Source organism: Cavia porcellus, unplaced genomic scaffold (genome assembly GCF_034190915.1).
Source record: "Cavia porcellus strain 051 isolate PalLab524CR breed Dunkin Hartley unplaced genomic scaffold, mCavPor4.1 scaffold_32, whole genome shotgun sequence".
Lineage (NCBI taxonomy): Eukaryota > Metazoa > Chordata > Mammalia > Rodentia > Caviidae > Cavia > Cavia porcellus.
Genome location: NW_026947515.1, coordinates 22680111 through 22693945, shown reverse-complemented (window position 1 = coordinate 22693945; position 13835 = coordinate 22680111). Strand labels below are relative to the sequence as shown.

Here is a 13835-nt window from a genome sequence, read left to right as displayed (position 1 = left end):
CCCACTGTCTTTTGCACAGTATGGACAGAAGTTAGTCCACCTGCCTAGCAGGGACTCTGCAGTGTAGCAGACTAGGGAGATAACAAAATTTTTTATTTGCAATTTCAGGGTGACACAGATGCCCAGAGATGGCCTGCAGCATGATAACTCCAAGAGGAACAAAAACATAAATGCTTTGCTGTTCCATGGCAGTAGCATGACAGAAAGAAAAATGGGATTTGCTACAGAAAAACTTATATGAACTAGGTAGAGGACAACTGGACAGAGATAGTGGCAGGGTCACTTAGCTCCTCGGCCGAGTTCAACATCACTCCTGCATTCTCTGGATTGAAACCAATGAGTGAACATCACAGAATTAACACCTTAGCTGCTTTTAACTCTGCTTCACTGTAACAATTTTCAGATTCTTTTCAGGAGTGTCTGTAGCTTCTACAGAGGAACAGCGCTGGCGAGGGGAAACACTTAAGGTCATGTTGCTTATCACTAGTTTGCTTTCTTTACTATATGAATGCCCCTCCTCACCACGCTTGGTGAGAGAGACACCTAGCTTCCCACTATCTCCATTCCTTTCCTGCAGAGAAATGCTGTGTGTGTGGCTGCTGGCGCTGCTTTGAGCAGGTCTCCTCCAGCATGTGAGGATGAAGCAGCTTAGTCATCCACTGTGATGTTCCGGAAGAGGTAAGCCATGGACTCTCCATTGTGGATTCTCCGGATTGCTTCAGAAAGAATCAAACTGATATCCACTGTCTTTATCTTGGGACACTGCAGCTTCTGAATCTCATGAGGGACAGTGTTTGTCACCACAACCTAGTCATAAAAAAATAGAGAAAAAAATCTGTTATTAATATATGCCTCAACTTGGCTGCTAAGAATACAACATCTTGCGTTTTTACCCACAGATCAAGTTCCAAACTGTAAAACTATGTAGTACAGTTTTATCCATGAAAATGACTTTACACAGGAGGTTATATGGTTCAGAACACAAGTTCTAGAAATGTCACAGTTTACATAACAAGAATACAATGAATACCGGCATTTGCAAAATTTTCCTATTATCAGGAGAGAATTCAAGTTTCTTATGTTACTATAGTGCAAGGTTAAAGCACTGAAGCAAATTTTTATATGTACCTGGCTTAGATTTACACTTAAGATCCTCCTGGCTCAGAGTGCTGACATTACAGGTGTGCAGCATCGCAAAAAGCTAAGCAACCTGCTATTGAGTCATTTTATTGTTCATAAGAACCACAGCAACACACTTTGACTCAGACCCAATGTTCCAGCCCTACAGGAGACACACCTCATCAATGGAGGACTCCTCAATCAGGCGGGGAGCTTCAGCAGACAGGATGCCGTGAGTAGCCATAACATAGATCTTGTAAGCACCCCTCTCTTTTAGGATCTCCGCAGCAGCAACAAAGCTCTCCACATCGTCAATAATGTCATCCTGCAAGAAGACAGCACTAAGGGAGAATCCTTACCCCACTCTGCAGGGACACACCTGCTCTCTTCACTCACTGCTCCAGGGGTTTCTGATGGGGAGTCTGAGCGCACACCCAGGTCCAGGACTGAACATCCAGAGATGGCGAGAAATGCCTCGACGGTACCTTGTGCATTTGGAGGTGAGCCTCCCAGTCACATGAGAGTGACATGACGGCTTGAGCAAAAGACTGCCAAGGCTTGTTTCCTTCTTTCAAATTCCTGATTCATCCCACAGAGACAGTGTCCCATTTATTTTTTTCCACGACAAAGTAGCATGAGAGGAAAATAGAAGTAAAGTGAGGTACCGTAAACGACCAGTGACCCTCCAGCCAGCAAAGGCATTTGGAGCTGGGCAAGATCCAAAGTGAGGCTGCACTGGGATGCCTTTCTCACTGGGGACAAGGGAACTGCTAGTGCAGCTCAGGGAGAGGACTACGCGGGCTGGTCTGCGGGATCCAGCACCTGTAAGATGATGCTCTACTGCTCAATCTCCCCATGGTGGGCGTGGAGCTCTTTTTACATCTGCAGTTATACTTTAATCCTTATTCATTCATACATAACTTTCTGCTACTTTTCCTAAGGGAGTTTTGGTGAGAAAGGGTAGATGATGGATCCACCGAAATCCATCATCCTTCCCGGAAACACAATCCAAAGGCGGACAACTGAGAACCAGTGGTGTCATCTCTGCGCAGGGAGGGCAACAAGGCGCCACCATACCACTATGATTGCGATGCGTCCTCCCACATCTCCAACCACGGTTATTGGTGGCTTCTCTTTGGCCATCATCACTAGCAAAACAAAACACATCACCAGACATCAGTTAGTCGTGTGGCACTAGATGATGGACATGTCACAGCTTCATTTCCTAAAGCAGTGGCGAAGCCACAACACAGAACAATCACCAGAAGGCATGCAGATTCCCCCACCGCTGTAAGCCGGGCGTGGTGGCTCACGCCTGTTATCCCAGCACTCGGGAAGCTGAGGCAGGAGGATCATTTTGAGTTCCAGACCAGCCTAGACTACAAAGTGAGTTCAAGGCCAGCCTGAACTGCAGAGAGACCCTGTCTCAAAAAGACAAAAAAAAAAAAAAAAAAAAAAAAAAAAAAGAAAAGAAAAAGATTCCCCCACTGTGGACCTGAGGTCTCGGAGTGCAGCTGCTGAGGGCAGTGCTGACCCACAGAAGTAGAAGGCAAGCCACCATGAGGGGTGATCAAAAAGGACGATGACAGTTAAAACCAAAACCCAACAACACAGTGAGAAAAATTGCCAAGAACTATGAGACAAGTGTGTTCAAAGTGAGGGGGAGTATTTTGAGGATTGACAGGAATGTGTCTTTTATTGTAGTAAATGTTTTAAATAAGATTGACTTATTTAGGGTTTTTTTTTTTTTTTTGAGACAGGGTCTCTCTAAGTAGCCCAGCCTGGCCTTGAACTCACAGTGATCCTCTGGTCTCAGTCTCCCAAGTGCTGGGATGACAGGTATGCCCACCATGCCCTTCCTAGTCACTGTATATTTGATCATGCTTCCTATGTAACTAACTTTAAACCTTTTTTTTTTGTCTTTTTCGTTTTTATCGGTACCAGGGACTGAACTCATGACTTCCTGCTTGCAAGGCAGGCGCTTATGCCACTGAGCTAAATCCCCAGCCCCTAACTTTAAAATTTCTAATAGCTACATTATAGAGCAAAAGCAGGTGAACTTTATAGATTTTACCCAGCTTATTCAAAACTTTATCATTGCAACATATAATCAATATACATATTTATATTTTTGCATGTTAGTCTTCAGTCTGGGGTACATCTTTTTTTTTTTTTTTTTGTCTTTTTCGTTTTTATCGGTACCAGGGACTGAACTCACGACATCCTGCTTGCAAGGCAGGCGCTTATGCCGCTGAGCTAAATCCCCAGCCCCTAGTCTGGGGTACATCTTAAACATCCAGCTCTTTTCAGTTGAGACCAGCCACATTTCAAGAGCTCAGGAGCTGTGTGTGACATACGGGGGAGCACAGCATGGGGAGAAAGACCCAAGAGTAGAGGATGGACAATTTGCCAGTACAGAGAAGCAGCCCCAGACCCCACTCAGAACACAGCCGACTCCCACTGGGCTGAGGAGGAAATGCAGACCGAAAACCCAGCTGCGAGAGCCAGCCTGGTCAAGGGGCAGCTCATTGCATGCTCTCCCTGAGAAGCCGGACTTTGAGAGTGTGGCCTTCCTGTCAGATGACTGTGGTACTCACACAATCAGGCTCCCAAAACTTGGAACCTCAAGACAGTACCTACAAGTTCACCATCTTCCCCTTATTTAATTCATCCTTAAAGTTGAGGGTTCGTGGAGGGAGGGGGGGAGAGGAAGGAGAAGTAAACAGAATTAACCTATGTTCATAGCAGCACAGATTATAATAGCTAGATTTTGGAAACAACCTAAATGCCCATCAACTGAGGAATGTATAAAAAAAGATGTGATATTTCTATATAATGGAATACTATTCAGCCATAAAGAAAGATAAACTGGACATTTTTATAGGTAAATGGATGTACCTTGAAATCAATTATTAGTGAAATAAATGTCACACATGCATAATCATCGCATTGTGTCATTAGTATGATAAGAAAACAATGTATTTTGTCCCAGAGACAATGACTTCAGCTAAGCAACAACTCAGGCCACACCTGCCTTCACTTTAACTAACCCACTGTGAGTCATTTTAGGTTGACTTTTGGATGTTCTAAGAGATTTCTGATGGGCTATTTGGATTTTTTGCCTGTGGATATCCAGTTGTTCCAGTACATTTATTGAGGGTACAATCCTTTCTCCAATTAACTGCTTTTGCTCTTTGCCCAAAATCAATTGCCTGTTATGTGGGTATCTATTTTGGGACTTCATATTGGTACCTGGTGGTTTGTCTTGTCTTGGTATCACTGCCGTTTTGTCATGATTGGTATAGCTTTGTGGTAAGCTGTAGGGTTGGAGAGGGCCGGAGTTCTAATTTTGTTCCTTTATCCAAGTTGTTTACACTATTCTGAGTCTTTTATTTCTACAGGAATGTAAAAATCAAAATGTTAAACTATATGAAAAATGATGTTGACAGTTTGATAAGGGATCGTGCTTGCTGATCTTTATTGTTTTCCTCTATTCATTTTTTGTTTCATTCTGTCTTTTATTTTTAATTTAAAAAACCCAAAAAATAGAATTAAGCTGTGTTATGTCTGTGTACCAACTCCCTAAATAAATGTAATAATGTAATAATCGTGTACTACAAACAAGTACTAATAAAAATTTAAAAAAGTAGAGACTTGTTATCTCATTGCAAAATATGCATCTGAAAGAGGTCATGAGTATACAAAGCAAATGAGAGGACAGAGAAAAAAAATTAAGGATTCATCCTTAAAAGCAGGTTCGTGCCAGGCTGGGGATATAGCTCAGCAGCACAGCGCCTGCCTGGCAAGCACAAGGTCCTGAGTTTGCCTTTTTTTTGTTCCTCTTTTTGAGACAGGCCTCGCTATGCAGTTCGGGCTGGCCTTGAGCTCACTTTGTAGCCCAGGCTGGTCTCGAGCTTGCAGTGATCCTCCTGCCTCAGCCTCCTGAGTGCTGGGACTACGGGAGTGTGCCACCACACCTGGCAAGGTCCTGAGTTGATTCTCAATTACTCCCCACCCCCAAAAAAGGGGTTAGTGCCAAGGGCAGTGGCATACACCTGTCATCCCAGCTACTTCGGAGGCTAAGGCAGGAAGCCTGCAAACTTGAGCCAACAAGACCCTATCTCAAAAACAGAAAACAAATACATAGAAAAGGGCTGGGATGTAGCTTAGTAACCAAACACTTGCCTAGCATGCACCAGGTCTTGGGTTCCATCTCAAGCACCAAAACAATGGCCAAGGTTAGTAAATTGAGAGCGTGAGAATTCTTCAGAAGAACAAGCTAGACATTTTATTCTTCTAGAAGATTTTATTAATTTGAAATATTTATTACACTGGTTGTGGGGAAGAGGGAAGAACACAATTTAGAATGATTACACAATTTAGTGACTAACACTTCTAGCAGCCTCTCACCTATCGATAGGCACGGGGCAAAGCACTAGTGTTCCTTCCTACACAATAGCAAATTAGCTCTGCTAAAATTCAGCCCTCTCTGTAATAAACACTGGAATATTTTAATAGGCAAGTCTCAGAAACATGAGCAGTCAAAGAAGGCTCTGTGTGTAAACATCACTTAAGAGAGGCAGAATCGACCCACACACATTAGGACAACTTCCTTGGGCTCCCTCTTTAAATTCCACCATCTGGGAAGTGGTTACATGGACCTGGCCACTTCTTAAAGAGATGTGGTCCCCTTTCCTGGTTCTTTTTCCCTAAAAAAATAGAAGACTGCTAGTCAGCAAACCTCATCAAAAATCAACACTCCACTTCAGTAGACAAAATAAGCACATTTTCATCTTTCTTTTTCTCCAACTTTTATCTCTTCCAAAACTATTGCTGAGCTGAGATGAAAACCGAGGCCTGGCTATAACAGAGGCCTGGACAGGCTGGAGAGGAAGCCTTTCTCCCTGGGTACTCATTCCTTGTGCATATCTGGCCTTAGGGTCTGGATAAAACTGAAGACATAATTTGGTGGCTCCTAAAAACAGATAGTCTTTATTACAGAGTACAGGGAGTATCGAGCACCTCACAAGCTAAAAATGCCAACCATTCCTAATAGCTGACCCGCTTTCTAAATTCGAATTTTCCATGAAGGACTATATATTTGTGATAAAGGCTGAAGACAAAGAAGACTAAAACTATCCTGCATTAAGGTTCTGCTCTTTATCTCCATTTTATCAAAACAACAGAAACAAAACACACACACACACACACACACAGAATCAAGTTTAAGAATAAAATGAGTTACACAAGGGGAATAAAGGCATTGGCTATCACTAAAAACATTTCCAATTCATCAGATAATTTTTAACATTTTTATTTAAAAAGTAAATTTCTGGGCATGGTGGCACATTCCCATAATCCCAGCACTCGGAAGGCTGAGGCAGGAGGATCCTTGAGAGTTTGAGATCAGCTTGGACTACAAAGTGAGCCCAAGGCCAGCCTGACTTGCATAGACGGGACCCTGTCTCAAAAAGTAAAAACAAAACAAAAAACAAAAACAAGTAATACGTTGTTTTTTGCTTTTAAAATTGGCATTTCCCAAACAGAATAATGCTGCATTTACGATGTCCTTAAACTGCAAAAGGCTCAGGCATGCTTCCACAGCATCAGCGCCCATGCTCACACGCCTTCACCTAGCCACTGGGGTCACCTGGCCAACCTTTCTCCACTAAGGCAAACAGCAAAGGAGGCCCATGTGGCAGCGTTCACTCCAGACGTCCTCAGACCTCAGCTTGTTCCCAGTTCAAGGAAACGCCAGGCCTCACCAAGAGAGCAGCGAGGAAAGTGATCTGCATCCAGACTCAGACTCCGCCTCCGCCTCCAAATGAAGGAGCGACACTCAACAGGATCCCAGGGAGCTAACAGCCATTTCAATTTACTAGTGAAACCGCTCTCATCAAAGCAATATGCAGGAAAATCAAGCCAGGTGAGATTTTCTCCCATTTTCTGTGATCCAAACTCTTTCTTTCTTTCTTTTTTGGTACCAGGGATCGAACTCCGACCTCACACTTGCCAGGCAGGTGCTTATGCCGCCAAGCTAAACCCCTGGCCTAAACTCTTCATTTTCACCACTGCAGCAAATAATGATTCATTAGCCTGTAGCAAAAGTACTAATGTATGACGTAAAATCTTTCCAAGTTCGTTAGATGGCCTTGTCCATTGTCAGGGAGGGGTGAAGTCTACCTCATAAAACAGAAAACCCGGGCCAGGGACATTGCTCAGCAGCACACTGCCTGCCTGGGAAGTACAAGGTCCTGAGTTCGATTCCCAGCACCAAAGAAACAAGACGAAACCACCACCAGAAAAACCTCCTGTCCTTCACTTGTGCAACTTCACTTTTAACAAATTACTCCCCTTCCCCAAATTCACTTTATTTCAAGGAGAAAAAAAAAAAAAAACTAACCCTAAACTTTCAAAATTATCAAATGACTTTCAAACGGGGTTCTTAACCTGGGCGCTGCTGATACTCTGGGCTGGAACTGTCCTGTGCAGCACAGCAGCACCTCTGGTCTAGAAGCATGAGATGCAAGTATAACTCCCTCTTCCTGCTGGCAACAACATAAAACAGACGGCTCCACACACAGCCAAATGGTGAGGACAAACAGCACTTCTGGGCCCGGCACTGTGGCACATGCCTGGAATCCCAGTACTCAGGAGGCTGGGCAGAAGGACTGCTGTGAGTGTGAGGCCAACCTGGGCTGCACAGTGAGTTCAAGGACAGCCTGAACTACTCACCAAGACCCTGTCTCAAAAACCGAATCACGGCTTGTTGAGAGGTACTGTTCTAAAGAAGGAGTTGGAGGAAGGTGTCAGAGTATTACATCTTCTAAAAATGCGCGCTCCAAAGGTGAGTACTGGCTTTTTTCTGGCCATGTCATAACATTTTAATATTTTAAAGTGAACCACTGGTATGTAGAATGTACTGGGTTATCAGTGTATAATCAATACATAAACCATATTGAATTTGGAAGGTACAACTCCACATACAAGGAGCAGAAATTTCCTGGTTAAGTTCATGAGCTGGGAATTATAATGCATGACCCCATGGCAGCTGTCAAAGCCCATCCGAGCATCCCTGAAGGAAGATATCCTTCCACCAAGTCTGTGGGGACACGTGATGACCAGGAGGGGAATGTACTGTCATCAGCTCCCCTATGAAAGCAGCATTCTTAGCACAGAGCACCACGGTGACAATATGGCAATAGCTACCAAAAAAGCCTAAGACTCAGGCATCCTATTTGTATGTTTATTGTGAACTAGCCTCAGGTGTTTATAAAAGGGCCGGTCCAGGTAAATTATGTCTTGTACAGAGCACACACACACCAGAGTCCAAATGTGGCCTCCAAATGTCATTTCCCACCAAAGGAGTAAGGGTTCTCTAGGGAAGTAGTTGATTCCAGGACTAAAAAACTACAACACAGAGTGTCCAGTTACACCAGAAAACAGGGAAGCATCAAACCAAGACTGGATATGTCAAAAGGACGCAGGAGGCAGCTTGACAAGGTTCTCTTTGGCCAACATGAGACATTCTGGTCATTAAAATAAGTGACTGCAAAGAATTATAACCCAATGAACAAAAGAGGATTCTATGGACCCATATAAATAAACAGGGAAGAAAGGAAAGGCTTTTCACCCTAGAATGTCAATCAGTAAATGCAGAAGGAATGATAGAATCAGAAAATGACCATGTGAAGCTGAGTGCAGTGGTAAACACCTGTAGTCTCAGCTGCTCAGGAGGCTGAGGCAGGAGAACTGTGTAAGCCCCTATTCCAGACCAATCCAAGGAACACTGAGATGCAGTCTTAAAAAAGAAACAATTTTTCAACAATCAATAATAACTGACTCATCAGGCAAGAATTATCAAGAGAGTCAGGATATTGAGATGACACTATTAATTACAGGGAGTGCAGGGAGGCTTTCCAATAGGAAATCTGCCAGACACTGCCTCAACCAAGTGATCAAAACCAGCATCACCAGCAGTGGAACGCGGTCACATGCCTTCTGTAACATTCCTGCCAAACATGCGTACCCTGAATCTCAGCATGACATAAACAAGTCCCAATTAAGGGACAGTCTACAGAATAATTGGCCCCTACTGGTCAAAACCATCACGGACATAAGAGACAAAGAACAGAGGAGCCATTGCAGATTAAGTGAGACAAAGGAGAAATGACAGCTAAACGGGATGTACAACTCTGGGTAGGTCCTGGCCTAAAGAAAAACAGTTTTTCATTTCCTTTGTTCTAAATTACAGTGGTAAAACTGAAAAAGGCTGATGGATTAGACAATGCTACTGTAACAACGTTAGTTTCCTAAATCTGAGAATTATACTGTGGTTATCAGTGTTCTTCTGTATTTAGCAAACACACATTGAAGTACTTAGGTACAAAGGGGGATTAAATCTGCACCCTCAAAGGGTGCAAAAAATTAGTATGTGTGTGTAAGGTAAATGTCAAGTGGGCACTCCAGCAGTGAACAGAGCAGCATGCACTGGTATTCTGCCTTCATTTTTTTCTCTAAGTATGAAGTTAACTCTCAATAAAAAGCTAAAAAACAAAAAACCAACAAAGAATGAGCTAGGACCAGAGGCATATGCCTGTATTCCACAGGCTGAGGCAGGAGAAAGGCAAGTTTGAACCCAGGCTGGGAGTTCAGTGAGCCACTGTCGCAAAACAGAAAATAAAAAAGGACTAGGGATGTAGCTCGGTATGAGGTCCAGGATTCAATTCCCAGGATCACAATAAAAAAAAAGTGTAGATTCTGGAATTTCACTCCAGCTTCTGGCTGTGTGCCTGCTTCCTGGTCTGCAGGATAAAGCAAAATAAGAGCCCTTCAGGGAGGCTGCGGGCCCCACTGATACACTCAGAATGGCTCTTGGCATGTAAAGTGGGTCCAGCAGACACTATTACTGGAGCACTGTCTTCCACAGTCAAAGACTGCCCAAAAGCCAAAACAAAATAAAACAAAAAACCTATGTGCCCATCAATAGGTTACTGATTAAAATAAATTATAGTAGATCAATATTATAGAATACTATGAAACTATATTGATTTGGCATTCTGTTTTGTTTTTTGAGAAAGGGTCTTGCTGTGTAGTTCAGGCTTTCCTTGAAAGCATAGTGATATGTGGTCCAGGCTGGCCTCAAACTTGTGGCAATCCTCCTACCTCAGTCTCCCAAGTGCTAGGATTACAGGTGTGTGTTACCATACCAGACTAAAACTATTAAAAAAAGACACAGGAATCTATATTGCTGAGAGGGAAGGAGTTATTGAATGAAAAGAACATGGAGCCGAATGAGATGCATAATATACAATCATTTGAGTGGAAGTAGCAGAAAAAACAGTATCTGTTTCTATCACATACATAAATATTGTGAACAGATATGCAAGAATCCAAATATATTAGAGAAGGATGCCTAAAAGAGAAAGTTTGGAGAGGCTTTGTATCGTAAAGGACTTTGTTTTCTGAATTTCTTTTTTTGTTTGTTTGAGACAGGATTTCACTATGTAGTTCAAACTGGCCTTGAATTCACTTTGTAGCCTAGGCTGGCCTCGAACTCACAGGGATCCTCCTGCCTCAGCCTCCCAAATGCTGGGATTATAGATGTGAGCCACCATGCCTGGCTGTTTTTTGAATTTTGAAATGTTAATATATTACGTATGGAAGAATTTTAGACTTTTCAAAAAGCAAATAAAACACTGATAGCAAAAATTAAAATTAAAAAAGTGAGGCTAGTCATTGCAGCATACATTTGTAATCCTAGCTACTCGGGAGGCTGAGGCATGAGGATTACAAATTGGGCCCCAGCCTGGGCAATTCAGCAACTTAGCAAGAGCCTGTTTCAAAAAATAACAAGGGAGGGGCTGGGGATTTAGCTCAGCGGCATAAGCGCCTGCCTTGCAAGCAGGCAGTCGTGAGTTTGATCCCTGGTACCAATAAAAAGGAAAAAGACAAAAAAAAAGAAAAAAAAAATAAGAAGGGGATGGGAATGCAGCTTCAGTAGGAAGCCGTTGGTTCAATCCTCAGCGCCACAGTAAAAAAAACTGATTTAATTTAAAAAATATAGTACTTGTCCCTTGTACATCAAAATCTCCAAATCTCAATATGAAGCAACAGGAAATAGGATGTAAAAAAATGAGAATGCTTATTATTTTAGTCTGCAGTCAGTCTGAATTAAGCTGTCTGAGGGACAACCATTCTGATATTTTTTCACCTTGCTAGTCTCCATTTCTGAGGCATCGATAAATAGAATTTTTGTATCTGAAACAGTCTTTTTTTCCCCCCTGTTAATTTTTGCCTTTTATTTTTATTTTTTTGAGAGTCTTGCTTTGTGTTCCAGCCTGGTCTTGAGCTCACAGTGATCCTCTTGCCTCAGTCTCTGTGAGTGCTGGGATTGTAGCAGTGTGCCACCACGCCTGGCAGCAAATGTGTTTTAAAAAGAAATAATCGCTATCCTCTGAAATCTTTAAACATACTAATGCTTTCTTATACCACATAAAAGTTTAGGGACGTAAAATACTTGCATGTGTTTGGATCAGTAACAGTAAGTTAGGAGGGTATTAAAGCACAGAGCCGCATCCCTAAAATAACTGTTCCTCCTGGGAGCCAAAGACTGGCAGACGACTGCCGGCTGCTGCCAGCACCTCCCCAGATGCTGTCTTCTGATTTCATACCACCATACACACAGCTGTCCACTAATGCTCATGTGCAACCCAGATTAGCTCAACTGTCCTCACAGCCGCAAATGTGCACAACATATGTAATCTCCTTCCATCAAAGGGAAAATCAAGGAGCACCATTCAATTATTTAAAAAGTCCCATGAGTTAACTTGTAGCCATTCACACCATATAAAACTTTCTTCAATTTACAAATAAAAGTGGAGCGACCTCCCCTCCCTGGTAAGCGGAGGCAGTGGGGCAGACTGCAGCCCTTCCAGGGGGAGAACAGCAGTGTCTCCCGAGATCCACGCCATGATGGAACTAAGGACGCTGTGAAACCAGTGAGCATCCTGCCTCCCTGGTTAGCAATAGTGAACCTACTGCTACATGGCCTGGAGTCAGATATCCCACTTCCCCTATCCTCCTCCCCCCGCCCCCCGCCCATTAGCAAACGGGAACCAGAAATCTGAGCGTCTCCTGGGAGGTTGGCCATAGCAAATAAGGGGACTTCCTTCTACCATTTCTTTGAAGGCAAATATTTTTATTACTGTTTTGCTCTTTTCTGATTAATGGTCCTGCTCTATTCAATATTCTGTTTTGATAAGTTCTATAGTGTTCTATATTTCATCTCATTTTGATATACATGATTGAAAGAACAACTATTATGAAGATAACAAAATATACTGTGATACCTATTACTGTTATCCTGGTAACCTGCTGTGAAGTTCTGCACCAATTTCACTGTACGATCTTAGTTGGCTTTATTCTGACTTGTTCTGTTGTATACTTTCAAAATAAAATTTAAAATAAATAAATAAATAAAAGTAGAGCTAATCTTACGTGGCAACTCCAGGCCTGGGTGCACAGTGGCATTTTTGACCATCGGGGGAGAATGGCGACCATCATCCATGTCCAGCTCAGTGCACTGAGCTTCTCCGTGGATCACAGCCAACCCCAGACGCAACCTCTCAGCATAGGACTGAGCTCTAAGAAGAAGGCAAAGAGAAATGTGGCACCGCTAGAGGAAACCCAAGCATCCCCACACAGTATCACTGTTAATCACAAGATGAAAACATCATTCCGCCATGTATGGTAGCTATGTAGTTCAGGCTGGCCATGGAACTTACTTTGTCTATAATCCCAGCACTCAGGAGGCTGAGGCAGGAGGATCTTTGGAAATTCAAGACCAGCCAGAACTGCATGGTAAGACTCATCTCAATAAGTGAAAGAAAGATAAACAACAACAAAAAACCTCACTCTTTTAGGGACACACAAAGAATTTATATGGATCAGGCCAGAAATAAATGTATCAAGGACACATGAGGTGGGTTAGTATCTGATTCTATATAATTTTGCTTCTATCCTTGTCAAATACCTTTTGCTTTTTTTTTTTCATCTTGATAACCATCTCCTTTCTCTAGCATTCTAATGGACAGCTTTAGAAACTTTGTTCAGAAAAATTGTTTTCCTAAAAACAATTCCCTGAAAAATGCTCACAGCCCCACTAGATTTATTTTTCCTGAGACTTGGAAGGAAAAGCTTCATTTCCTCCCAGGAGCAAACTGAGCTAATTCTGAGTTGCAGGCCAGATGGGAACCTGTGCCTTGGATATGACGATGACATGGGAGAAAGTCTGGGTGTTTACTGGCCATCTTATGACAGGCTTAGATTCCAAAACAGCTAATTCCAACTTCAGATTTACCCAGAAAAAGACTTCTGTGAATGTCTAGCTTAGTTACCTTTTTGCAGCATCAGGAGATTTAGCTACAATGACTGCGTTTCTGTAATTTGGAATCTATATTTGGAAGAAAAACAGAAAATACTGAAAGGTTATTAAAAACAAACAAACCTGGATGCTTCTATTATACTTTTTTCCTCTTATAACAATGATTCAAATAGTAATCAAACACGTTAAAACTTCATTCACACATTTAAATTTTTTCACCATTTATGAATAAGCATCTCTGCAAAAGTACTACATCACAAGAATAAAAAATAATTCAGCCAGACATGGTGACACATGCCTGTTATCCCAGCACTGAGTGGGCTGAGGCAGA

The 13835-nt window shown here is 42.6% G+C and overlaps 1 protein-coding gene across 4 annotated transcripts in view; it reads right to left on the bottom strand.

The window, feature by feature from the left end:
- Positions 1–72: 72 nt before the first annotated feature.
- Positions 73–13835, bottom strand: part of Prpsap1 (phosphoribosyl pyrophosphate synthetase associated protein 1) — a 76734-nt gene continuing 62971 nt past the window's right edge. For 3 of the 4 annotated variants that reach the window (XM_063241791.1, XM_063241790.1, XM_003461439.5), the window contains 5 exons: positions 13518–13573; positions 12619–12764; positions 2197–2267; positions 1298–1444; positions 73–807 (listed from right to left, as the gene is read on the bottom strand). In XM_063241791.1, coding sequence (XP_063097861.1) covers positions 649–807; positions 1298–1444; positions 2197–2267; positions 12619–12764; positions 13518–13573 — 579 coding nt within the window. In that variant the 3' untranslated portion in view covers positions 73–648. The remainder of the gene's footprint in view (positions 808–1297; positions 1445–2196; positions 2268–12618; positions 12765–13517; positions 13574–13835) is intronic. The other variant, XM_063241792.1, reaches the window with a different exon arrangement.